Genomic DNA, 24,277 nt, shown 5'->3' with positions numbered 1-24,277 from the left:
CCACATTTGAAAAGTCTGCACACATGAAATCATTTGCAGATGGATGGAGTGCTCAACTGTTCCTATGAATAATATTGTTACTAACTTCATATTTTTTGGCATGTGTTGAGTATTTCAATGGCATTTCAACAGTTTGCATTCAATGTGTTCAATATCTTTTAAAGCCTTTTCATTAAAAGTGAAAATCCCTTTTATTTCCATAATGAGGTCATTAAGGCTGTCCAGAGCTTGCTCAATATTCCCTCAATAACTATTCCTTTCTCCGCGTCATATCGACGGGAACTCACCTGCGTTCAGGAAATTGGGGAAAGTGATGCTGACCAGTAACTGTTGCAGTATTGACCTAAAAGCAAAAACACAAGCATGTCAAATGTCATGATTCTTTGGAACATAATCATAAATCATCTTCGTTAAACGCTAATGCATGAATAAATCAGGGGAAGATTTTGTGGAATGTTGACTGTCCTGGGAACAATTCAGCTATTAAACAGATGCTATATGTCTGTTGTACAGAAAAAAATCCTCTGTCTGCTTTTCATTAGAATCTGAGGGTAAGGATTTTAAATTCTAGCTTTTATAGTGATCAATCATAGCTATCAATCATTTGAGAAAAAAATGTTGGACACACATGCCAACCATATAGAAACAGATCAGAAATCAACGACTCACCACGCTGCAGCTGTAGCAAACCATCCCAAATTCAAAATATCTGCAATGGTGGGCTTAGAGGGAACAGAAAAGGAGAAATAATATTAGAGGAGGACAAATTTGAGTCTATAATAATCATCAATGTAAGACTGTTGCGCCAATTTAAACATCCTGTCTGTTTTTACAAAGCTACACTGTCCAGTTGTGCCAGTCCCAAATACCCACAGGTTCAGCCAGAGACTTTAATTTCTCTCGGAGGAAATTAGAACACAAGCCTTCTTAACAGATGGGATGATCAGTATTGTCAACAAACAGCTAGTGAGAAAACAAAGTAGCACACGGTTTGAATAAAAGGAACCAACATGCTGCTTTGATTATAGTTAGCATGCGAGGCTCTTGTTTTGGTGTTATATCCTTTCTCTTCAGCTGATGACGCGTTGAGTCATCCGCCAGTCTTGACTAACCGTGTTCGAGACATCAAGCTGTTGATTTTGTTAAGAAAGAAACCCACTCATCTCCTGGGTCACTTCTTGGAAGTCTTGGAAATTACAAGTTATCAAATTGGGGAATTTCTGCAACTGTAAATAAATACTTTAATCTCTATCTTCAGGTATCAGATTATCTGGGATAGACGCTCCCTGTAATGGCATTTCACTGCCACTGCCTGTCTGCAAGCAGTTTGCATCACTTTACTGCAAATTGTACGCAGGCTTGGGGAGTAATGGATTACAAAAAAAGTAATTATTCCCTTGCAGTTACATTAACAAAAGATATAATTGTTACATTTAAAAAGAAAAAAAGGGATTTCTGGCAGGATTACAATGTATCACTAAAGATATATATTACAGAAAGTTGTACTGCCTGCATTTCCTTTTTGGTTTTCTTTAAGGATACTTTCATTCTTCTTTTTTAATACAGTAGGTGGACACCTGTTTGATTAAACAAAAGTTTGCTAAAAGACTTTGTGACAGCTCTACTATTCTGTAGGTCAAGCCTCAATTTAAGATGACACATTTTTTATCCTAAATATCTTGATTTCTTCTTTCTAAGGTCACATTGTTCTGTTGATTTACATAATACACTTAAAACATCTTATTGATATTTGTTTCTCTTTATTTATTGCACTGCGTTTTATGTTGAGGTAAAAGTTACACGGTTACATTACTTTTATATTGTGATACTTAGATTAAGTTACTGATTTAAATGTTTTACAGGTAACTAATAATTGTAACGGAATGCATTTTTAAAGCAACCCTCCCCACCCTGGTACGTTTCTAAGTGATGAAGAACAGTGCTTCACTCGCTGTGTTGGCCAAGCATGCTAGACCACCTAATCCTGTTACTGCGAACTCCCACTCTAACGCTTTCACCATACCCTCTGCTTTCCCTCTCTCATCTGCTCCGTCCAGATTTATGGCTCCCTGGAGAGAGACCGTTTGTGTGTGTGTGTGTGTGTTGTGCGTGTGTGTGTGTGACTTCCATTTGGATATGTTTGAGCAAGCATGCTTCTTACGAATGGCTGCTAGTTTAGGGAAATGTAAATATGTGGCTATCAAAATGTGTGAACATGTAAGTGTGGGTGTGCTCATGTGGGTGTTCTGTGTGTGTGTGTGTGTGTGTGTGTGTGTGTGTGTGTGTGTGTGTGTGTGTGTGTGTGTGTGTGTGTGTGTGTGTATGTGTGTGTGTGAGTGGTCTCTGGCTTATGTAACTCACCACGTAGACGGAGCGCAGGCCTGCTGCCCCCTTGATCTCTTTCTCAGGGTCACAGAGCGACTGGTAGTCGAAGGTTTTCTTAAAGGTGAACAGGGATGAGTTGACCAGGTTAAACATGAGGATCGGGTCCATACCACCAAAGAAGCGCCCGATCTAAGCACAAGGACCGGAAAGATACATTTATTTACTCATGGATCAGTAAATTCAGCACAAAATAGATGAAAATGTTTGAAAATCACAACATCGTTTCGTGCACATTCCTGCATTCTTGTCCTGGGCCCTAGGAATGCAGTAGCCCCTTTTTCTGCCACTGTCCATTCATTCTGTACAGTATTCCCATATTTCCACATTGATGTGAGTTAATTATAGACACATCTGATCTAAATATGATCCATGTAAGTATAGCATCTCTTTAAATAATAGAGGTCTTAGAATTAGAATCTGTCAGGACCTGAAGAATAAGGTCATTACTATGTTTGGATGATTCATATTTTCTGATCCTACGTGAGAGTGGTTTTGATTTTTCTCATTGAACTCTCAGCATAATAAATACGCCCACCCGCCTTCTCAGGTCAGCTGATCAACTGTTCCTGAATGTGCCCAGAACAAGCTCAAAGCTCAGAGGGGGCCGTGTTTTCTGCGGTCCCTAAACTATGGAATGACCTGCCCCTGCACACTAGACAGGCCTCTACTCTGTCTGTTTCTAAATCTAGTTTTAAAACCCACCTCTTCTCCTTAGTGTTCCACACTGTATTTGTTTCTCAACTTAATTTAAGGTTTGTGAGCTGAGCAGCGTGATTTTTGTATAATTTATGTACCGGACTTTGGTCTGGAGGTAACTTACAAGTGCTTTACAAATAAAAGCTGTATTGTATTATTCATTTAAAAGTCAAGTACTGGAGATGTGACTAGAAATGTGAGGTTTGAGGTTTGTTTATTCCCAGTAGCTAAGTTGTCTTTTTTTCAGAGGCCATTTTGTAGGGATGTAACGATACCAAAAACTCACGGTACGATAATATCGCGATAACAAGTCCATGGTACGGTATTTATCGCGATATTGAATAATAAAGGGAAGAAAAAAAAATCATAAATTCTTTTTTTTCAATAAAACATTTTTTTACTCTGAAAATGTTTCTTTAATACATAATAAATCTGAGTTTTACAGCCTTTTTGTAGGATAGCAGTATTTTAAAGTGTCAAAAACAAAGTGACAGTAACAGACTGTAAGAAGAAAACCAGTGTTTTTGTACCTAATGGTACTACCAAACAAAGTAAGCATTTTCTTTATGCCACTGCATCTCACAAATAAACAAAGACATTTAATAATCAGACCCTGCAATAAAATAAATCAAGTTTCACTTTAGTTTTTCACTCACTCAGCATCATCAGACAGGTTTTTAGGAATATGAGAATGTCCACATTTCCAGGTATTTATAAGCTGGGGTGTTTGGGCATTTACAATATCCCCTGCTCTGGAAACAACTCTCTCGCTTGGTACTGATGTTGCTGGGACACCAGTGGTCGCGTTAACCGAATATTTTATTTAACAATGACGGAAAAATCTGAAAGCAGTCTGTCATTTTGACAGATTAGAACAAACTCGGAACAGCGCCAACATTTCCCCAGAGCCAGGCTCTGATGTTATGCCGTGTTATGCATGCCGTCCAAAAGGAAATGATATAGTTCCCAAACCGTACTTTGCCGTACAGATCAATACATGTCTGGGAGGTTTTGCTTCACACTGTGCGCGTCCCGCGAGGTGCATGCACACACGGCATAACACCGCTCCCCCCGTTGACAGTTCACGAGCATGCTCTATCGTGAACTGTTCAGACCCGACGGGTAATAAGGGATTATGACGGATATTTTACGATCCTGTCTGTCAAAATGACGGACAGCGAATAAGTCTAACGCCAGGCCTATTGACATGGCGAGATATAAATATATGGTTGGTACTTGTCAATGTCTCTAGGTGTGTAAATGTAGCCCTATAAATACGATGTCCTTTTGTGTTATCTGTTGTTTTATTTTCATGTTGTAACCTACTTGCTGCCATGTTGGACAGGTCTCTCTTGAAAAAGAGATCGATGATCTCAATGGGACCACCTGGTTAAATAAAGGTTTAAAAAAAAAAAAGTGTTAAAAAAAAGAAATATATATTTTTTAAATATATATTTTTTTTAAATCGCGGTAGATTTTGTCAGTCTCACGACGGTATTGGGAAGTTTATTTACCGCGATACCGCGATATTCGGTATATCGTTACATCCCTACCATTTTGATAAACATCTGTTGGTAAGTAGCGAATGCTGTCGAAAAGAAAAAAATAAGAAATGTGGTTTGCAAGAATGTGTCTGAGAGTGTGTTTATGTGGGTGCATGTACTGTAGGTGGTGATGGGTGGGGACTTGAAAACGTTTTAATCTTTTACAAAGGCGGGCTGACAGAAAATGTTTTGTTGGGTTTGGACCCTCTGACCAAACCTAAGAAATTCATAGCGGAAATAACAAAGGTCAGAAAAACTTTTAAAACCTCCTTATGAGAAGAAACCTTTAAAGTGCTTATGTTACAGTTAGTTATACTTTACACAGTACTTAAACACCTTAAAATAATCATGCCAAAATTGTTAAATGTGTTTGGAACACAAGCACAAGATCAATTCAGAATGTGTATACATGTGCTGACAACGTTTACAGTGAATTTAAAGAGACACACACACTCACTAAATCACACTCAAACCAGGGTGATAGACTTCAGTATAATCTGATTAACACCGTCCACCGGGTAGCCATACATTTCTACTAAGAGGAAGTAGTTTGTCTCGGCAGGTGTGACGTGACCGTGTGCACCGGAGTGTTTAAGTACTCATGTATCCAGGAGGGAGTATGTACATTAGGTAGTACTCATCTATGTGCTGAAAGACGTGCTTGTGTGTGTGTGTGTGTGTGTGTGTGTGTGTGTGTGTGTGTGTGTGTGTGTGTGTGTGTGTGTGTGTGAGGAAATGCAAACTATCCCTTTCCTTCCACTTTGTTAGGTCACCGTTAACAAGCCTTCCTCCACATATCCATTCCTATTTGGACTCACAGCCAAAGGATATATAAATCTTCCAATCTATAAGGTAAAGGGAGACTTCTCTCCTTTCCCTGAGCAGTAAAACAAATAATGAATTAACAGTCAGAGCCCTGTTGGCTGCAGACTCCCAGGGGGGTTCGGAGAAAGAAAAGGAACGCAAGACATAAAGAGGCAGAGCAAGCGAGGAGCTCACAGAAAGAGAAACTCTGCTCCTGTAGGAAATATGATTGAGGGCACACAACCTTCTCCAAACAAGGCCTCAGGTCCCTGGGTTTTAGTGCTGCTGCCAAACTTCAGAGGGCCACTGATTTATCCAGCGCACACTCAGGCCTGATTAGGAAGGAGACCAGGCCGCATGAAAAAACATTTACTCAGACGGCAGCAGGGACCTGCTATTAGCATTTAGCATAGGTTAACGGGATGCCAGGAAAAATGCATGCGTTTACTGTATACATGTGTGTGTGTGTGTGTGTGTGTGTGTGTGTGTGTGTGTGTGTGTGTGTGTGTGTGTGTGTGTGTGTGTGTGTGTGTGTGTGTAATGATGGTCAGTAGTGGAAGAAGTATTCAGATGCTTTACTTTAGCAAAAGTACTAATACATTATTTTCAATACTCCATTACAAGTAAAAGTCCTTAATTAAAAAAAAGTACAAAATTGTTAACAGCTAAATGTACCGTATGATTATATTTATACATGTGATATTTCTAGATGATATTGTTGCATCGAGTTGCGTTTACTGTAAAACAAAGCTCTGATTACTTTTAGTAAAAATATTTAAATCATTTGATTTGACTATTGTGTCTTAAGAGATAGAACACTTGTTTCATGTTTAGGGATGCATTTTGTTAAAAGTAGCTAAAGTTTTCAAAAAATGAAATGGATTATAAGCATAAAGTAGCATACATTGGAAATACTCAAGTAAAATACATCAAAATTGTACTTAAGTACAGTACTTCAGAATATGGACTTATTTGTCCGGCAGTGGCTCAGTCAGTAGGGGCTTGGACTGTGAGCCGTAGGATCGCCGGTTCAAGTCCCCGACCAGACCTAAATATGGAGTGTGGACTGATACTTGGAGAGGTCGAAGTTCAACTCCTGCCCTGCCGTGGTGCCCTTGAGCAAGGCACCGGACCCCCCAACAATTTGAAACAGATCAGGCCTAATGCAGATTAAATCAGGAACTCAGAAACTACCCTTCTTCTAGAGTTGACCCAACGCGCTTATAAAGATCCTCAAGATCCCACTTGCGGAAGATCTAAATAAGGAAATTAAAAAAACGTCACAGCTGAATTATCAGATCTGGAACACTGGTACAAGTGTGGAACTGTGTGATCAACAAATCCCCCTTGTCCAACAACCAGAGACGATAATGTGAATACATTTCAACCCACCAAACCAAATCACACTTGGCTTCACTTAAAAAGACTTGGAAATGATCAAATCAATGTCATGATATCACCAATGGCAAGTCTTCGCCCATCCACACACTGGTACATTTTCTACGAGACAATTAACACATTGCAACACAACACTACATCATCATTTGAACAGCCATGTGCACATGTAACTTGGAATAGGGCACATCAATTCATCCACTGAACCATTTAAAAAATGGATAATGGACAATATAGTTTGCTCCCTTCAGTTTTATGAGTTAGAGTAACATGCAAAAATCCACCTGATCAATATGTTCATCCCGATTGGACATCACCAGGAAGCCCCCGTCATCCAGAAGGACACAGTCTACATACTGGAACAACATAGAGATCAAATTAAACCAATGTCTCATCCCTAATTAATGGCTAAACTCACAATTACATGCAATTCAGCCTCTTACCACATCGTTTCGCTGACAGCCACAGATCTCATCATTACACTGAGAATGCAGAAGAACGGAGTTATAACATGTCATAATCTGGATCAAGTGTGTGTCCTGCATACAAATCCACTCACATTGATCTTCTGTGTGGTGTTGATGAAGCTTGTCATCCAGGCACCAATGTCCAACTTTATGCCGACAACTGGATTCAAACACAAAAGCCAGACGTCTCAGATCAGGGGTGAACAAACTTTTCCCTTTGAGGGCTTAAATTAAAAACATAATTGTTGTCTAAAAACAAACATCTGTCTAATGATGCAATATTCCCTTTTTTGAAATGCTTTATGTCAGTTTGCATCTCAATTTTTTCATCCTCTCCAATACCAGACTGAATTATTGTTCTATATGTCACTGTGTGCTCAGACTATGAAACATAACAAATATTAGGGATCGTATAATTTTACATAATAACATGTTTTAACTGAATAAAACAAGTCCACTGAGACAAATGTAACATTTGTGATATTGGGCTATATAAATAAACAATGATTGATTGATTGATTGATTGATTGATTGATTGATTGATTGAACAGTTATTTAAATAACAATCATTTTTAACTCATTTATTTGGGTTTTTAATGCTGGCCAAATTGGACCTAATGGCAGTCCAACTTTGGCCCCTGAGCCTCACTTTGGCAGCCCTGTCCTAGATCATGTTGGACCTCTGTGTCAACTTTACTCTCTGATCCTCCAAAATGCAAACTTGGCCAAAGATCACAGGAGACAGAACAACTTGATGTGTGGTTTGTGTGTGTGTCAGTAATTACATGTCTGAGAAATAGACAAATAGTGGGGAAGCGGTCTGTAAATAATATCTGTGCCATATTCCACACACGCTGTACCATAGTGTGTGTCCCACAATATCAATCACACAAATAGGGGTGGGGCTAGGGTTTCAAATGTAGGTGCGTAAATAAGTCACATAACTCTAAGTGTGAATATTTGTATACGTAGGTGGCAGAGAAACAATTTCAGACAGAAAAAAAATGAAATTTGAGCAAACAAGCCCCTCTCTCCTTGTGTGTGTTTGTTTGTGTCTTTGTCTTTGTGTGTGTGTGTGTGTGTGTGTGTGTGTGTGTGTGTGTGTGTGTGTGTGTGTGTGTGTGTGTGTGTGTGTGTGTGTGTGTCCTTACCAGCTGGTTTGAGTGCAATACCATCAACATTGATGTTTACTGCTTTGCTCACCAGGACTGTGTCGTCAGTTGCTGAAAGAGGAAGAATAAGTCAACTGTTCATATGTGCATACACATTAAGGTGCATAGACATTAAGGCACGCACACAAATACACACACACACACACACACCAGCTTTTACTCACAGTTGTCTTTACTGAGGTAGGGTGTTGGAGTGAATATGTACAGATCATTGTCCAAACTTCTCTTATAGAAGCTTGAATCATACGTCTCTGCTTCTTCTTGCCAGTCGAGCCCAGCACTGTGAAGACATTTATATAAAGCAACACACAAACAATGCTATTAATAAACCTCTAACTATAGCCATGTCTTGCAATCTATATATTTAAGAGCTACTTGAAATAATAATATTTACATAATAGAAAACGGGGAGTTTTTTTATACCAGCAAATCCAACTATCATTAGCTTTCCACTGGGGCACCTCAGGAACAAGTACTGGGCCCATTGCACTTGTCCTTTAACTACGATTTAACTTGGCAATATCCTTTAAGAATATGATGCTGAATTACATTCTTACACAGATATACTGTTATTTACATCCCTTTCTCCCCAAAATACATTTATTTTACTCTTGAACACAGTTACAGAGAACACACAGAACACATGTGCTGTTATATACGTGTAAACCAGCCACCACTGGGTCCCTGTACATGACTGACAATTAGGTGACTGATGCAACGCTCAAATGAAGCGTAACATTTTCCAGTTAATCTACATCCTGACCCTGATATGTGTTCATAAAATGGTGAGTTGACTGGACTGCTTTGCATAGCAAGTTACCACCATGACTCAGACTTGAACAAGGGGGAATGGAATAGGGGATGCATGTACAAATGTTATTTATAGAATAAACGGCACTTTAATGCAGTAAGGTGCATATTTCTCAAAATACATTTAAATTATTTTCGAAGTGACTGTATTGAAACGGGGAGACAGAGGGGATGAAATGCGACAAATTCTCCCATGCGGGATTCTAACTTGGGTCCTCTGTACAAGGACCGATGCGACAGTTGGTGGCCGAAATGTTCTTTCTTTATCAAATTATTTTAAGCGTGTTATCCTTTCCTATGCTTCTACATCAGCCCTTCTTCCCTATGATCTTGATAAGTACCTTTTCGGGAAGACTCGGGTGATCCCTCCATCGGTGGCAACAAATCTGGCAACAACACCAGGCCTGACAAGCAGAGAAGACAAAAACACTTAAGCCATCTGCACTAAATTTCTAATACGACATTCATTACCAAAACCAAAGTAACAAACAATCGATAACACATTTCCATTTGTTTCGTTCTGTCCCGACTAAAGAATTGAAGGTTACAGATGTGCAGTAAAGCACCACTTACTGCACATCGGTTCCTTTCCAATGCTTGATCAGAGTTGATGTGATCCCAGCATCCAGCAGCAATCGGTTCACCAGTTCCACATTACCTAAACAGAAAACATCAATTGAGCTCAAATGTGTTAACCACTCTGTGTATCAAGTTTAACTGCAAGCTAACTTGAAGAAACTAAACAGAACCCATTTGATCAACAGAAAAGATCTAGTTCTTTAAAAAAGGAGGACCGAAGCAGAACCAACACATTTGTTTCTTTAACCCTCATGTTATGTTCGAGTACAATCTTGACCAATTTAGCATTTTCATCAATCATAAAGATTGTGTTTTACATTTGATTGCTTTATGATATCCTCCACAGTAGGCATTTGAATATATGAAATTGCTGATCACCAATTTCATTGAATTTTTATTGGTTTAGTCAACTTTGTTACACTTATGGTTTCCTGTCAAAAATGCTCTCCATAGGAAATGAATGGGTAACCCTAGATTATGTTCAACCCTCAGATAGGACACACCCACAAATCGACAACCATGGATTTTTGTGGACATTATGTGGTCTATTCCTTGTATATTCACTGCAGTTATTAATGTAAACCAGTAGTCTGAGACATTGTTTGCAACTTAAAAGGATGTTAAATAAAATGTGGTGATGATTAATGCTTTTTGTGTTAATGTAATAGCAGTTAAAATAGACTGGTTGGATTTGACCAGGAACACCAAAGTAAGGGGGAGAAACGAATGCGACATGAGGGTTAAAATAGAAAGAAGGTATTTGACGAAAAGCCTACATCTTAGACAAAGCAGACCTTTATAGTAGTAGTGAAGGAATGAAATACGTATTAAAAGCCAAGAAGTATTGATGGATGAGCCTGATTCTGCCAAGATGTAGTTGGCGGGTTGGTATAGCTGTAACAATTCATTTTTCGAGACATCTGACAAGACCACATGACAATCATAACAGGCGATAAAAGCCATTCGCCCGTTTTTTGGCACTGCCCGCCACTTTGAACTCCCCGACGACTCACTTCAGTCCATTAACATCGAGGTTTGTCGATATACCCCCACCATCTCTTCAAACCTTTATGACACACCACACACATCAGAGAAAACAGCTGGTGTAACACTTTATATCCCTCTGCCCCACCTTCCCTCCTCGCAGTGGTTTTCATTAGGGATCCTTTATTGAAGGCAGCCCAGGAATTCCTAATGTACTTCACCTTCTTCGCCACTGCAGTGGCTTAACAAAGTAAAGCGTGTAACGATACTCAAGCCGCCAACAGTCCACATGGGCCCTACGTTCACTCTCTCTGAACTCCCTATGGACTCCATTAAACTAGCAGCCAATAATGGTGAAAGTAATATTTCAATTGGGTGAAACGTTTTATTGGATGGATCAAACTGATATGTTTGAACTAAGTTCTCCAACTGAGGTGACATTTTATAATTACCTGGGGACCTTTTGTTTGACTCAATGGGCACAATAGGTGAGTGATGCATATCAATGAGTGAATGCAAACAAAGGATGTTAATGCGTTGGTCAGATGTTTGGGAGAAGGTCCACTGGCCCCTGATTCGTGTTTTATTGCTCCTCTCATGCTCCTGGCTTGACGTGTCCTGCTCTTTCTCACAAACACACAGTAATTGGATGAGGTCGAGCGGCTATAGGTGGGGTGTGGAAGGCATATTACTGGTGAATATTGTGTGTGTGCGAACGCGTGTGTGTCACATCTAAGCCGACGTGCCTCACACATGTGCACTCAGGCGTGTGATGGTCAGACTTTTGGAGTTAGCATCAAATGGGTAACACGAACACAGGGGTTCCACATCACAAAGCTTTGCCTGGTCATGCACACCAAACCATCCAGCCAGACCTGTATTTCAGTGGAAAGAGAGACCTCTGGGAAAAGGTTTCAGTTGGCCTTCTTCCATTAAATGTTCAATGAACACCTTAATGTCAAGCCAGATGGCTGAAATTCATTCACATATATACACCAGAGTAAATACTGCAGCAGCTCTTTGAGATGTAAATGTAAATCTGTAGTGAGTATAAGGTCCTTCAAAGTATTTAAAGATGCAGTATAAAAGCTAAAAGCTATAGTTAATGGCACCAGAGGCATGTAAGGTGGAAAGCGTTATCTGATTTATCTATATGTTGATACTCACACATGGGGTTGTTTGGAGTCTTTGTGTCAATGTAATCGTTGAACTCAACCAGGAACTCGGTGTTGTTTTTGTTCTTGTTAGGTGGCTTTAAGTCCTTGCAGTACACCCTGAGGGAGCAAAAGCTCTTAGAAAGGGAATTCATAAAATGCAGAAAAACAAGTGAATCACAACGTAAAAATGTGTCTGCATACTGAGTCATAGTCGCCGTGTAAACTATGTCTAGTCTTACCTCGGTGCAATGAATGTATAGCCGTATTCATCAAACTTGTCCGCCATCAAGCTTTCAGAAACTGGTGAAAGGTGGAAATTGTTATTAATCTTCCTGGCATGCAGGTTAATATTAGACAGGCTGACTGCTCCACTCGGGGGAATTGAACAGCTGTTGAATATTTAACAGTGCATCAAAATGAGAAACCTTCTGCGGGGACCCAAAACTGAAAATGAGTTTCTATCTCTTGACAGGCTGAGCATTAAAACTTCAGTACCATACTCCATCAACTCCTAATTTCACTGTCAAGCCTGAGGTCATTAGTTTAAGATATGTTTTTAAAATGCAAGCTTTCTTAAGGGAGAAAATAAAAATACATTTACAACATAACTCATAAAAATAGACAAGCGTTTTACGATTAATTAAAACACTTGAAATAACACAGTCTGGCAGAGCTGAACATCAGCTATAAATAAGAAGGAACAGAATAGGCTTGGCCCGACATGCTGGGTAAGAGATCGACAAGGCTCAAGAACAAGAGGGGAGAGATGAAAGTAAAATGAAAAAAATACTTGCCATCTTTCCCTGGAGTGGAAAAGAATCCCAGCAGAGAGAAAGTGAGCGAATGAGAGAATTGTCCCCCAGGGAGGTAAAGACAAGAGGGAAAAGAAAGGGGAGAAAAGACAGGGTAAAACCACAGGGGTCAAAGGTGACACAATATTTTATTCACAGAGCGAGTCCTGAATAGAAATATTGGATTCCAAACAAAAAGCTCTTAGGCTTTTGGATGTGAATGGAGACAGTGCTGATGGAGAACACAAAGAGAGGCTTAGCATGTGGTCAGACAGATTTAAAGTTATAATGTCGATGTGTTTTTAGCCTTAGTATTAGCATTCGTTTGGTGATACAGTAAATCTGTGGAGTTATTGCACTTCAGCAATGTATTTGCACTACAATACTGCACATATGAGGAATATAACCCACAGCTCATAACCTTAACGTCCCTTTGACATTCTCTAAAGTATGCTGTGTTGACAGATGATTATACTGTACAGGAACATTTCTCATGACGCCGTGGGCTACTCCTCGTCCTCTATGGTGGTCATGATTGGAAAATAATTGCACCCATGTGTGTATTCTTTGATATTTGGTCGCCACTTTATAATCCAACAAAATATCTAGTAATGATGGATAGCAGGGTGATTCGGGGAGTGACGAATGCTTATATTTTCTGTACTCACGCACGCCCTGTCACAGTGAAAATGACATACCTGTCATTTTTCTGAATATTTTCTGAATAACTGATTATATATTTAAGGCACGCAGCTAGAATCCATATAAAATGTGAATTACTTCCCGCATGAATCAATCTGTATCTGCATTGACTTAACAAATGCATGACAATGACACCGGGCAAGTGGAACATGATATGGTTTCAAGTTCACTTCAGTTTTTACATTGACATTTATATTCACACTGGGAATAACACAGACACAAATCTGGCTTTAGTTTTAGCTAAACCACAAAGCATCAACATGTCCTGTGGAGATTTTAAAATGTAATTGCCACGGACAAGACAAATATGATGACAAAGCACACAGGAAAAGCAACAGAAGAGACAAAGCTCGGTATGTTTAGAGGGAATTTTCATCAGGAATTATTTAACAAAGCTATAAAACTTGTGTCAAAAGTGAGTCAATAAGAGAAAGAAAATAGAAAAGCACCGACTCATGTTTTGGGTGCAGACTCACAGCTTTCGCCTTTATGGCTTCACCTTTAAATAACACACACATCCTGCCCTCTGTTCTTCCTGCTACAGAGCCAAAACCACATCTGAGGGCCAACGGAACAGGTGGGGGTTAAACACATACATGCACACACAGACACACACACAACATCTGCGACAAGCTGTGTGGGCGCGCATTGCATGCGAAGCGCTGCTCCTGTGAGCAGACGCCAGCCTGATTCAATGTAACACAATTGTCATTATTAATCATAAGCCACTAAATGAAGACAAACAGAAAACTAAACTCTGCTGTTTTTTCGTAAGTCCACATATGACAGACCAATTAGTAGGGTAGTTACATCCTAAGTCTGCTGGTAGTGAGAGTTAGAAGACAAGGGGTTATGAGGTGAAGCACAGGAGGAGAATACTTGCCCAAAAACGCTGCAGGGGGGGGGGTCCAACACAGCAGGAATGGTCAAGAGTTGAGGAGGGAGAACAGGAGGAGGCAGGAGGATAAAAAGACCAGGGAATTTGGAAAAGGGGATTTGGAAAAGAGAGCAGTAAAGGAAAGAAACAAACAGGGTTACACCCAATATTTTATTCAAATGGACATTGAATAAGAATATTGTATAAAAAGTATAATACACTTAAAAAAGTAACCTGTTAACGGTGAAAGGATGTTTAGTATAATAATAATCCCACAAAGTTAATAGGAATTCTGTGTGTTTGACCTTGCGAGGTCAACGATCTGTGTTTATTCACTAAATGTTAGGGTTTAGACTTGGTTATAGGTCTGATTAATGTCAATGCAATGTCATCGGAAAAAACAGAGGTGGTAATTAAATGGACCCCACATTATATTTCCATGTTTTAACATTTCAATTGACATCTTATCCCTTACGATTTAAAAAGTAATTGTCTATAATCGGTTTGAAATTCTACTTGCAAAAACTTGCACTATGTTCACATTATATTGTCAGAGCTATTTATTCTCTCTGTTGGGGAGTTCGCCGATAAGTCATGATTTCAGAGTCAGCTGCAACATCAGTGAAGAGCTTTTTCCTGTTGACAAAGTTACCCATGATTTCAGCTGCAAAACCAACAAATATTTCTCACACATTGGAACAACCGACTGCACTAAATGAAACCCGGCTAGGAACAATAAAGGTGAAGACATTTTCACTGTGATGGATTACTAATGTCAAACAAGCTTTTACCCTCTGCTAGTTCATGTTCATAGCAATCAAAAGAAAGGCAATTAACCTTCCTGTTAAAATTTGACCAGTATCCACATGTTTTCAGGTTGGGATAAAGGCTTATTTTACCAAACTGCAGCAAAAATAAGATGCATGGTTCCATACTACATTCTTTGCAAGAAAAAATGAGGATCACTACTTTCATTAAATTATGTTTTCTTCATTAAAATGTATAGCATGCCTGGTCTTCTTGTGTCCATTTTGTAAATTTACCATTTCTTTGCATTTTATTCACAAAAAAAATGAAGTTAAGTTTTGTAGAAATTAATTCTTTTGAGCACTAAAAAGTAACCAAAACCATAATTAAAACCAGAAAACATAAGGTCAGAGAGACTGTCGGCACTGACCGCACACACTCGCATACACACTTGCATACAAACTATAAAACTTAGCTTTGAGCAACTCTATGAGTCATTGACAACTTTTACTACTGGGAACAGACAGGGTTTAAAAAGAGACATGAGACGACAACACCACACATATGTAACCTCTGATCCACAAAAGGCTTAAGTATAGACACACACGCATACAGTACAGCCACTTGAAAACACACAGACTAACATATTTAGTGAGGTACTTAGCAGTAAATGAACCGATGAGTGCTAAATGTGTGAAAGGCGACACTGGAGCCACTCGACTCGCTGTCTGGGGACAAAAGCTTAGCACAACACAGGATGTGTGTTGCGACACAAGAGGGCACGCAGGCTAGGTGTAGATGTGTATATGTTGTGCATGGGGCACTATAAGTGATGGATAGGAACCATAAGCATTTTTCAGCCTTATATGGAAGGCATTTATGTCCCTGGGAAGCATTTGCAGTCGTTTTCTAACGAGCCACATTAGTTTGCAGTCTGTTATAAAGAAGGTAAATGTTACTGAGTGGAAAAACTGAGAAAGGCAGAAGCAACTGATCTAGATGGCACTCACATTTTGCCTGGGTGATGGTGTCGGCGATGTTGGCCCGAATGTAATGCAAACTGTGGTTAGGAAGCACCAGGGCCAGGCTGAAAGGGGACACACACACAAACATCACAACAGTTTATTTTTACAGGAAACTTTTCTAGACTTTCAGATTTGTTCTGCAACTTTTTTGCGATTCGACCAGGTTTTTTCTTATTTTAGCATTTGCATTCATTTTGAAAATCCATATGTTGTTACATCAAAAACGCATATCTTTGTCTGAAACTTTAAATCCATGCACATAATCGTGCTGAGCCCAAAAAAATCACATGCAAAGACATACAATAAAAACATTGCATATTCTCCTTTTTGTTTTGAGAAGAAATTCATAATAGCAAATCTTTCAGTGAGTCCTGCAATGTATTTTTTAGCAGATTAGTGGACAACACTGTTTCCAAATATGACTTCACTGAAGTGTGTCTGGACTTTGTTAGGATCACAGTCCAGCTCTAATCCCAAAGAGAACTAAATAGATTTAAATGTAAGAAATGATGACAAACATTTTGCAATCTGCAACATCTGGAGTTTCTCTCTTCCGGACTAAAGTTTGGTAAAAACACAAGTTAACGCATGCAAAGGATTTATCACTTAATACTCAACATGTGATATTTACCTGTAATCTGTGCCCTTCACTGGGGCAAAGGTGTAAGTCCTCTGGCTCGCGTCGATGTAGCGCTTTAAGAAAAGTTTGGTCAGTACACACAACATTTTCTGAGCAAATTTGTTTATAATCGTCATGGAATCCAATAAGCCCTTAAATACGATATTACCTCATCTTGGGATTTCACCAATGTTGATATTGTGTGACTCCCTGTGTTGCCGTCTATCATTTTCTTCCTTATCTGTTGAACAAATGATCAAACGTAAATAAATCAACCAATTTAAAAAGGTTAAGAAAAGGCAATCAGACTAAATGCAGAAATGACACTATTGTTTCTGATTGAGGTCATGGAATCGTTAGAGTTTAATTAATCTATTCTCCAAACCTCCACTTTGATCTCATTCTCCAGCTCTGCATCCAGGAAGTCCAGTGTAACAGGTTCATGAAACTTGGCAGTCTGCATAAAAAAATGCAGGCAATTAGTATGTGGTACAATTATTTATAGTCGGTTGGTTATGCCTACAAAGCAGAACAATTGAACAATACACATCAGTTATTGATCTTCTGTTTGCAAAGCACTGATGAGGGAACTAATTATAGACACATTGATGTCAGGACACAGACTTTTGAAAGTCTTAATCATTTTAATTCTACGGTTGTTTTCATCTGTGGCCAAATGTGGAATTTACAAGAAGAACACGACTCTGGAAGGTCAATGAGAAACATATTGCTATGTTTACATTTTTTTTTACCCAAGACACACATGATTGGGACTATTTAGAACAAGAAAGGATAAGTCAGCCAAATAACACAAACAAAATCAGTGAGGTAATTAAGGCTAACATTGTCTCTGCATATGCTATGCTAAATCAGGTTAATAAATTAAAATCATAGCTGCTATGCATTAAAAAAAAATCTTTACAACACTACACTTAATAATTGTGTTACACAGTATCCTACTGGGTTGTTAAAGAAGCTACATAGGAAATTCAGCGAGTATCTTTGATCGTGAGATTGCCTCCAAACGGCTAACAACAATTAGGCTACATGCTAATGGTGCTAACAGTGCAAACAACAGCAAAGGTGGGATACAGATTTGACTATGCTACTCACTTTATCTATATAAAGAAAAACCTTCTTGCTGCTACATTAATTATCCGAATGTTGTAGACTTTATTAAAGCTAGAAACTAAGTATTATGTAATAGGATTTTTTAAAGAGGTGCAAAATGCTTTCTTTACATTACATCACATTACAGAAATGCTTTCTCAGTCTAAAAAGCTAGTTGACTGTCTCTGACATCTGTTGTATGGTGCCAGTTTGACATATATTATAAAATCACTCAACCAGACGGTCCCTGAAAAAGACAATGTAAAGTTTCCCTACCAGTGGCTGGAGATTAGGGTGGAGCAGCACGTATCCATTGGGGTCAATGGCAAAGTAGTAGCCGTTTGGTCCAAACTACAGGAAAAAAGGAATTAGAGAGAACGTGCATGTTTTAGGTGAAAACCATGACATCTACGGTTTAAAAAGGCTATGTTTTTTGTACATAGCTCTTACAGTAAAGCGAGGCGTCAGTCTCTTGATATCTTCTAGGGAGACATCAATAGCCATTACCCCCAAGATGAGCTGGTTTTGAGATTTCTGAGAGAAAAACCATAAGGGAAAAGCAGAGAGAAAGTCAGGGTTAAAATGAGACACTGTAAGAGTCCTGTTGTTCTTTCTGGATGAGTCAAGTCCCTCGGTGCACTCTGAATGATTTCAAGGAAATGGGGTGCAAAAGAAATCTGGACAGTCTCATTCCCAAAAGCTTTACTTTCGCCATGAGTCACTGACAAGGCATTTCCAGGCTTCGTTTTAGCAGAGGTAACCCCGAGCGGAGGTAACCCCGAGTCCCTCGAGGTAGACATGTAAACTCATCTTGAAACACTTAGCTACTGGATCATTTGTCTCTCTGATGTGCGGGTTTGATCTCCTTTTGATTTTTGCTACGCTAGATGATCTTCCTGTGGAAGCACGTGGGAGAGCTCCGAGGGAACTCAGCATCAACAAAGGACATAAAGAAGAGCCACAAGAAAGAGGAGGATAAAAGTAAAGTATACAACAATTATTGAAAATAGACCATTCATGTTGCACGTTTGATTTTTAGTCGGTTATGTGTGAGTAAACCGCAGACTTAAATTCACCCACCGTGTCAAAATGTCAGACGGAGGAAATTGAGTCAGTCAGTTAGTGGAGTGATTCAAGAAATATAATCTGGTAATGAGCATGTTTATTATACTGAATCCACCATTGTTTCTTTTGAACAGCTATCAGAACAATATTCCCAAAGAGATCAAGAAGAAAGACTCCTGCTTATTCCAGTAGCAATCATTTTAAAAGGATCAGCTTAGACGACCATAAATTAAACGACTACCACTGGAAGGGTTTTGGAAATGAAAAGGAAACCATGAGATTTAGATATTAAGCTGATATGATTGAAGAAAGACGGGTAAAATGGGTGAGGTTTAAACACAAATAATTTCTACACCTGTGACAAATCTAATTTCATCAGTTTTAGTTTTATTTTATTTATTATTTTATCGTTCTATTTATTATCCTATTTTGAGTATGCTTTGTAACAATATCATTTCTTTATAGAATTTTTTTTAAGGAAAAACAGTACTAACAAAAATGAGATAAATTAGTTAACCAGGAAATAAGTCAAAATGAGGATCAAAAGCAGTCTCTTGTTTACCTTTGAGCCTGTGTTGGTTTTGTTGAAGACTGGCAGAGTTCCAGTAATCACCAGGCCGAGTTCCTGGAAGATAAAACACACAATATATGGAATAAACATTAAAGGCAAATCCTTCACATTTATGGCATACATTCACAAAATACAACATATTGTGTTATCTATTTGTGAATGAGACAAAAAGCAACTCAAACTTTCAAAAAAGATGTTTACCGTAATAAAAAACAGCCATATTTCTGGTGGTGACGAGGTCAATACAGTCACACACTTTGAAAGCGTCTTATCAGTGAAATGAATGACAATATCCAAACCGTTTGGCTCAGTTTACCAGACTGCTTTCTTATCTACAAAGTTAGTCTTGACAGAAGCTTAAGCACCACAAGAAACTGATCGATTGAGCATTTTTTAAATAAAGTGAATCTGCCCTTTCACAAACACGCCTGGAGTTGAAGATGTGTTTACTGCGATGACAAACAGAACATGTTTAATAAATTGAGCAACACTTATCTGGAATCCTTCATCAGATAGAAAACAGAGTTCATGCTTATTCTTGATGAGCTCCACATTTGGGCACAAATGTCACTTTGTTTTCCGACTGTTTTTTTCTCAAAGCTTATTCTGTAACAACATGCATTTTATCTCTGTTATAATACGGACTTACCAAAGCATCTAGGTAGACGTTGGTCCACTGAACCTGCTTGGATTTCTTTTCAGCCTTCACCATGGGCCTGCCTAACACATCCAGATACTCCTGCAGAGAAAGATGAGAACTACAGTTATAATTTACTATGTGCACATCAGTCATTCCACCACAAGAGGGCATAACACACAACTGGTTAAGTAAAGCAGGTTGAGAGAGATAAGTGAAGTAGCAGCCATTGATTGACACTTTTGTATTTATTGAAGTGTTGTAGTTTACCTGGGTGTTGATCCGGATTGCTCCTATAGATGGGATCTCATAGTAGTACCCTGAGGAATAGACAAAACCTTTATTCTAACATCCATTGTAAAAACGTTAGCTGCATTAAGAGGACATTCCCTGATGATAAAACGGCTTAAATTACCAGATCAATTGAGCACATCTTATGTATTTAGCAAGAGACTATAATCATAAATATCTAGTATCTAGTAGTACTATACTGGGGTGGACAATGTACGTAATAAAAATAGGAATTGTACTGAAAAGCAAGCAGCAATCTCTAATTTAAGGTGGACTAAAAATAAACTTTAAAAATGTAACTCAAGGGCAATTCTGAAAAAGGCATACAAAGGCCATTTTAGGTTAAAAAAACAAAGTTGCAAGTGAAAAATGTTGATATTCTCTGTGATTAAAGTGATACATTTACAATAAAAACAAACAGATTATGAAGTCATACATCTACAAGAAAAACTCAGATAAACAATGTATTTGCAACATGCAGACTTTAGTGAGACCATTTATCAATTCAGAAATGTGATGCATGTTAAATACCTTTATTAGCGCAGGCCATCCACTGTATTGGTCCTTTGTCATAGTTGTGTTGACCTACTGAAAATGTAAAGATGCGCACCTGGGAGGAGAAGAACAAACATAAAACACTGAATATGATCAAAAGCAAAGTCTGCTATATTGTACTTTCTAAACATCTTGTGTTTTACAGTCTTACCGCTTGCTTGGGGTTGTATTTTTTAAAGATCTCCTCTGCCCTCTCTTCTCCTCCGTCAGTGAACAGCATGATAATCTTGTTACAGTTTGCCCTTGACACATTCGTCTAGGGGATACAAAGGCAACATGTTGGCATTGCAAGCACTATTTAACCAAGTAGACTGAATAATAACACATACTTTAATAATTATGAGCAGGCTGAAGATGTAATTGCAAGAAGACTGCAAGGCTCATCCTTTTTATGCAAGTACAGAAGATGGCAGGGAAACGTTAGCTTTTACACAGCTATGTTTACTGTAAATGTTCAGCAAATTAGTATATTAAAAAGTATTCAATTTATTTTGTATAATTTATAATGTTTAGATACTCCTTTGAATAAAGGTATTTTTGATTGAGTATATGTATAGTTTTATTTGCATGTTATTCTATTCAAAGTGCAGCTGTGACAAAATCATTTATCAACTTGGGATAAATAATGTATCTATCTATATTCTAAAAGTCTGTAATGCACGAAACGACCACACGAGGTCGACATATACTCACTCTTTATTAGAACACCACCAGGGTTGAGTCTTATTTTCCTTCATTATTTTCATAATTGAATGCAAGTGTTAAATTAAATGAACAAATTTGATTAGATTTCGAAGGGTTTAATCAAGCCTCTGAGTTGGTTTTCAAACTCCAAGGGAAATGATTGGATAAAATAATCAAACAACAGATTGACAGAGCCACCCAAACATACTGTTCCTACCACCGCCCACTGAACATGTACTCCCTTATGGTCTACAACCACCATGGCCCCTGGTAGACCCCCACACACATAAAAACAAAGACTATAACACCTGTTGTGCAATACTACTTATTTGCAATATATATACACACCGCTTCATATTACTACTGGTGGCTGTCCCTCAGAATCAGAATCAGAATCCCTTTATTAGTCCCACAGAGGGGACAATTGTTACAGCAGAAAAGAGCCAAAGACAGACTTTACTCATGCTACACATATATTTTTTCAAATAATTGTACTGGTACTGGATGTGTAGTTTGTAAATTGTGTAATCTCTACTTTTATCTTTAATATTATATGCATGATTCTTAATTAGCATGAATCAATCTTTAGCTCTTTACTTGCTGTAACAATGTACATCTGTGGGACGAATACAATTATTCTGATTCTGGTGCTAACCACACATCATTTCCAACATGCCCGCCCACGCTGACACTTTACCTGTGCGAGCTGCTCGAAGGCCAGCTCGAAGCCGCCTCTGTAGTTGGTGATTCCCTTTGCTATGATGCCCTTCACGGCCTCTTTCAGCACCCTCTTGTTGCGCACGTTGGCCTGCACCAGGTTCTCAAAGCACGATGCATACGTTGCCTTTTCATTGAACTGGAGGGAAGAGGGAAGGAGGGATGACGGGAAGTGGAGGGAAGGCACTTGCACATATTTCCTGTTAAATATGTGGCCTGTTTTCCCTTTCGTAACAAAGGCATGCGGTGTCCCTTGAATTTATCGGATTGGATTTAGGTTTTTTTTAAGAGAGAGATTAAATTGATTCCATTTAATTTCAAAAAAAGTATGTAATTATCGACAGAATGTATTGACACACATGTTATAGAGTGAGCTGCTTCAATAATGCTTCTTGGCTTTGCTAAATAGTGTCATGTGTGAAACTAAATCAGTTTTAATCAAAAGTCTGCACTGACCGAAGGGATCTAAAGGAGCAGAAGGAAGGATTGGCAGGAGAGCAGGTAGGGATGTGAAAATAGTGGCATAAGGAAGTAAAAATACATACATTTTGATTATTGAGGGATTACGCTGTAGAGACAAACATTAATGTGACCGGTTAAAAATATATTTACACATCTCTACAAGTTAAGTGTCCGCAGTTTAATATTTGTGAATCGTTAATGTGGAGGAGCAGATGGAACCTTATAATGTCATGCACAAGTAGAAACACACTTGTACTTGTGGCATAGTGGGGATACAAGGTGACACACATTCTTGTATTAGAGCGTAGTGGGGACACACACGGCAAACACATGCACTCACAGCATCTATAGAGGACAGGGACATGGCTCATTAATACCCAACATCTGTCTTGGCCTTGACTGCAGCTTTCAAATCATGATGATTTGCAAAACACACACACTAATACACACTTTCAAACAACTACCTACACACCAGATGCACAGATACTGTCTTTTTACAGTACTTCAGTTTTTTCTAGCAACAGATATTGTAAAATATTTGCAGATGCTCATCATTTATTTCAAATACTTTTACCATATTACCTTTTACTTGGATTGCCCGGCTGGTTACATATAGCTTTCTGCTTGTCTAAGTCTATAGTGAATTATGGCACTTGTAAAAGATTCAACTGTGTATTCTCTGAGTACAATGAAATAAGGAGCTACAAGGAAATATATTTTCGAGGTGACTTTTAGCTTCTGAAAGACAGCCAGCACAAAAACATTGCTAAAGTTATACTTAGTGTTATTCGGGCAAAGTAGCCCAAATATTCTAGGTGCAGAAACAGAAAAGTTATTCACTTAAGCAAGATGGAATGTTCATTGTACTTGTAACAATTATAGCGTCATTATATAAGATGACAATAAACCCATTAGCCAGCCTCTACAAGCTAAGGATAAACTTTCAAACAATTACTGTTAATTGTTTTTCTTTTTCTCTTTATTAACTCATAAGACTGTTTCCAACATGTTAGCCTAAGCTACGGGACAAATACTGCCAAGACATTTCCTTTAAAAATATGTACACCTACGCACACCCACCCATATGGTGTGTTTGAACTTCATCTGCCTTATAGTACACGTCTTAAAATATGCTAGATAAAGTGATAAATGTTCAGCAGGACAGCATACTGTCTGTAGGTGTGCTATTCATATCTGTGTTCTTATACTAAACATCTCAAATGGTCAGGATAATTGTTCTCCATTGTAACAGCATACATTTCGATGCACAAAGAGTTGTATGGAATTGTTTTTAGCTTTCTCTGGTTTTTGTGTGTCACCTCAGCACAACATCCTCATAAGGGTCATTATTGACCTACAGATAACCCTTTTAATTCATTACATTTGAATTCACTATACAAACAGTTAAAGGTTATATCCTCAGGAAGGAAT

The 24,277-nt window shown here is 38.5% G+C and overlaps 1 protein-coding gene across 1 annotated transcript in view; it reads right to left on the bottom strand.

The window, feature by feature from the left end:
• The window catches only part of cacna2d1a (calcium channel, voltage-dependent, alpha 2/delta subunit 1a), a 112,792-nt gene that overhangs the window by 8,455 nt on the left and 80,060 nt on the right, over nucleotides 1-24,277 (bottom strand). Inside the window, exons 11-34 of the mRNA XM_079656357.1 lie at nucleotides 22,365-22,523; nucleotides 21,135-21,239; nucleotides 20,960-21,038; nucleotides 20,408-20,457; nucleotides 20,150-20,239; nucleotides 19,492-19,554; nucleotides 18,315-18,398; nucleotides 18,141-18,215; nucleotides 17,140-17,211; nucleotides 16,924-16,995; nucleotides 16,767-16,828; nucleotides 16,121-16,197; nucleotides 12,233-12,293; nucleotides 12,004-12,110; nucleotides 9,847-9,931; nucleotides 9,615-9,677; nucleotides 8,628-8,743; nucleotides 8,443-8,514; nucleotides 7,384-7,451; nucleotides 7,268-7,306; nucleotides 7,109-7,180; nucleotides 2,362-2,514; nucleotides 670-722; nucleotides 288-343 (exon numbers count right to left, since the gene is read on the bottom strand). Coding sequence (XP_079512483.1) covers nucleotides 288-343; nucleotides 670-722; nucleotides 2,362-2,514; nucleotides 7,109-7,180; nucleotides 7,268-7,306; nucleotides 7,384-7,451; nucleotides 8,443-8,514; nucleotides 8,628-8,743; nucleotides 9,615-9,677; nucleotides 9,847-9,931; nucleotides 12,004-12,110; nucleotides 12,233-12,293; nucleotides 16,121-16,197; nucleotides 16,767-16,828; nucleotides 16,924-16,995; nucleotides 17,140-17,211; nucleotides 18,141-18,215; nucleotides 18,315-18,398; nucleotides 19,492-19,554; nucleotides 20,150-20,239; nucleotides 20,408-20,457; nucleotides 20,960-21,038; nucleotides 21,135-21,239; nucleotides 22,365-22,523 — 1,933 coding nt within the window. The remainder of the gene's footprint in view (nucleotides 1-287; nucleotides 344-669; nucleotides 723-2,361; nucleotides 2,515-7,108; nucleotides 7,181-7,267; nucleotides 7,307-7,383; nucleotides 7,452-8,442; nucleotides 8,515-8,627; nucleotides 8,744-9,614; nucleotides 9,678-9,846; nucleotides 9,932-12,003; nucleotides 12,111-12,232; nucleotides 12,294-16,120; nucleotides 16,198-16,766; nucleotides 16,829-16,923; nucleotides 16,996-17,139; nucleotides 17,212-18,140; nucleotides 18,216-18,314; nucleotides 18,399-19,491; nucleotides 19,555-20,149; nucleotides 20,240-20,407; nucleotides 20,458-20,959; nucleotides 21,039-21,134; nucleotides 21,240-22,364; nucleotides 22,524-24,277) is intronic.

Source organism: Notothenia rossii (genome assembly GCF_949606895.1).
Source record: "Notothenia rossii genome assembly, chromosome: 10".
Lineage (NCBI taxonomy): Eukaryota > Metazoa > Chordata > Actinopteri > Perciformes > Nototheniidae > Notothenia > Notothenia rossii.
Note: the sequence above shows the minus strand (reverse complement) of the source record. Positions and strands in the feature narration are given on the sequence as shown.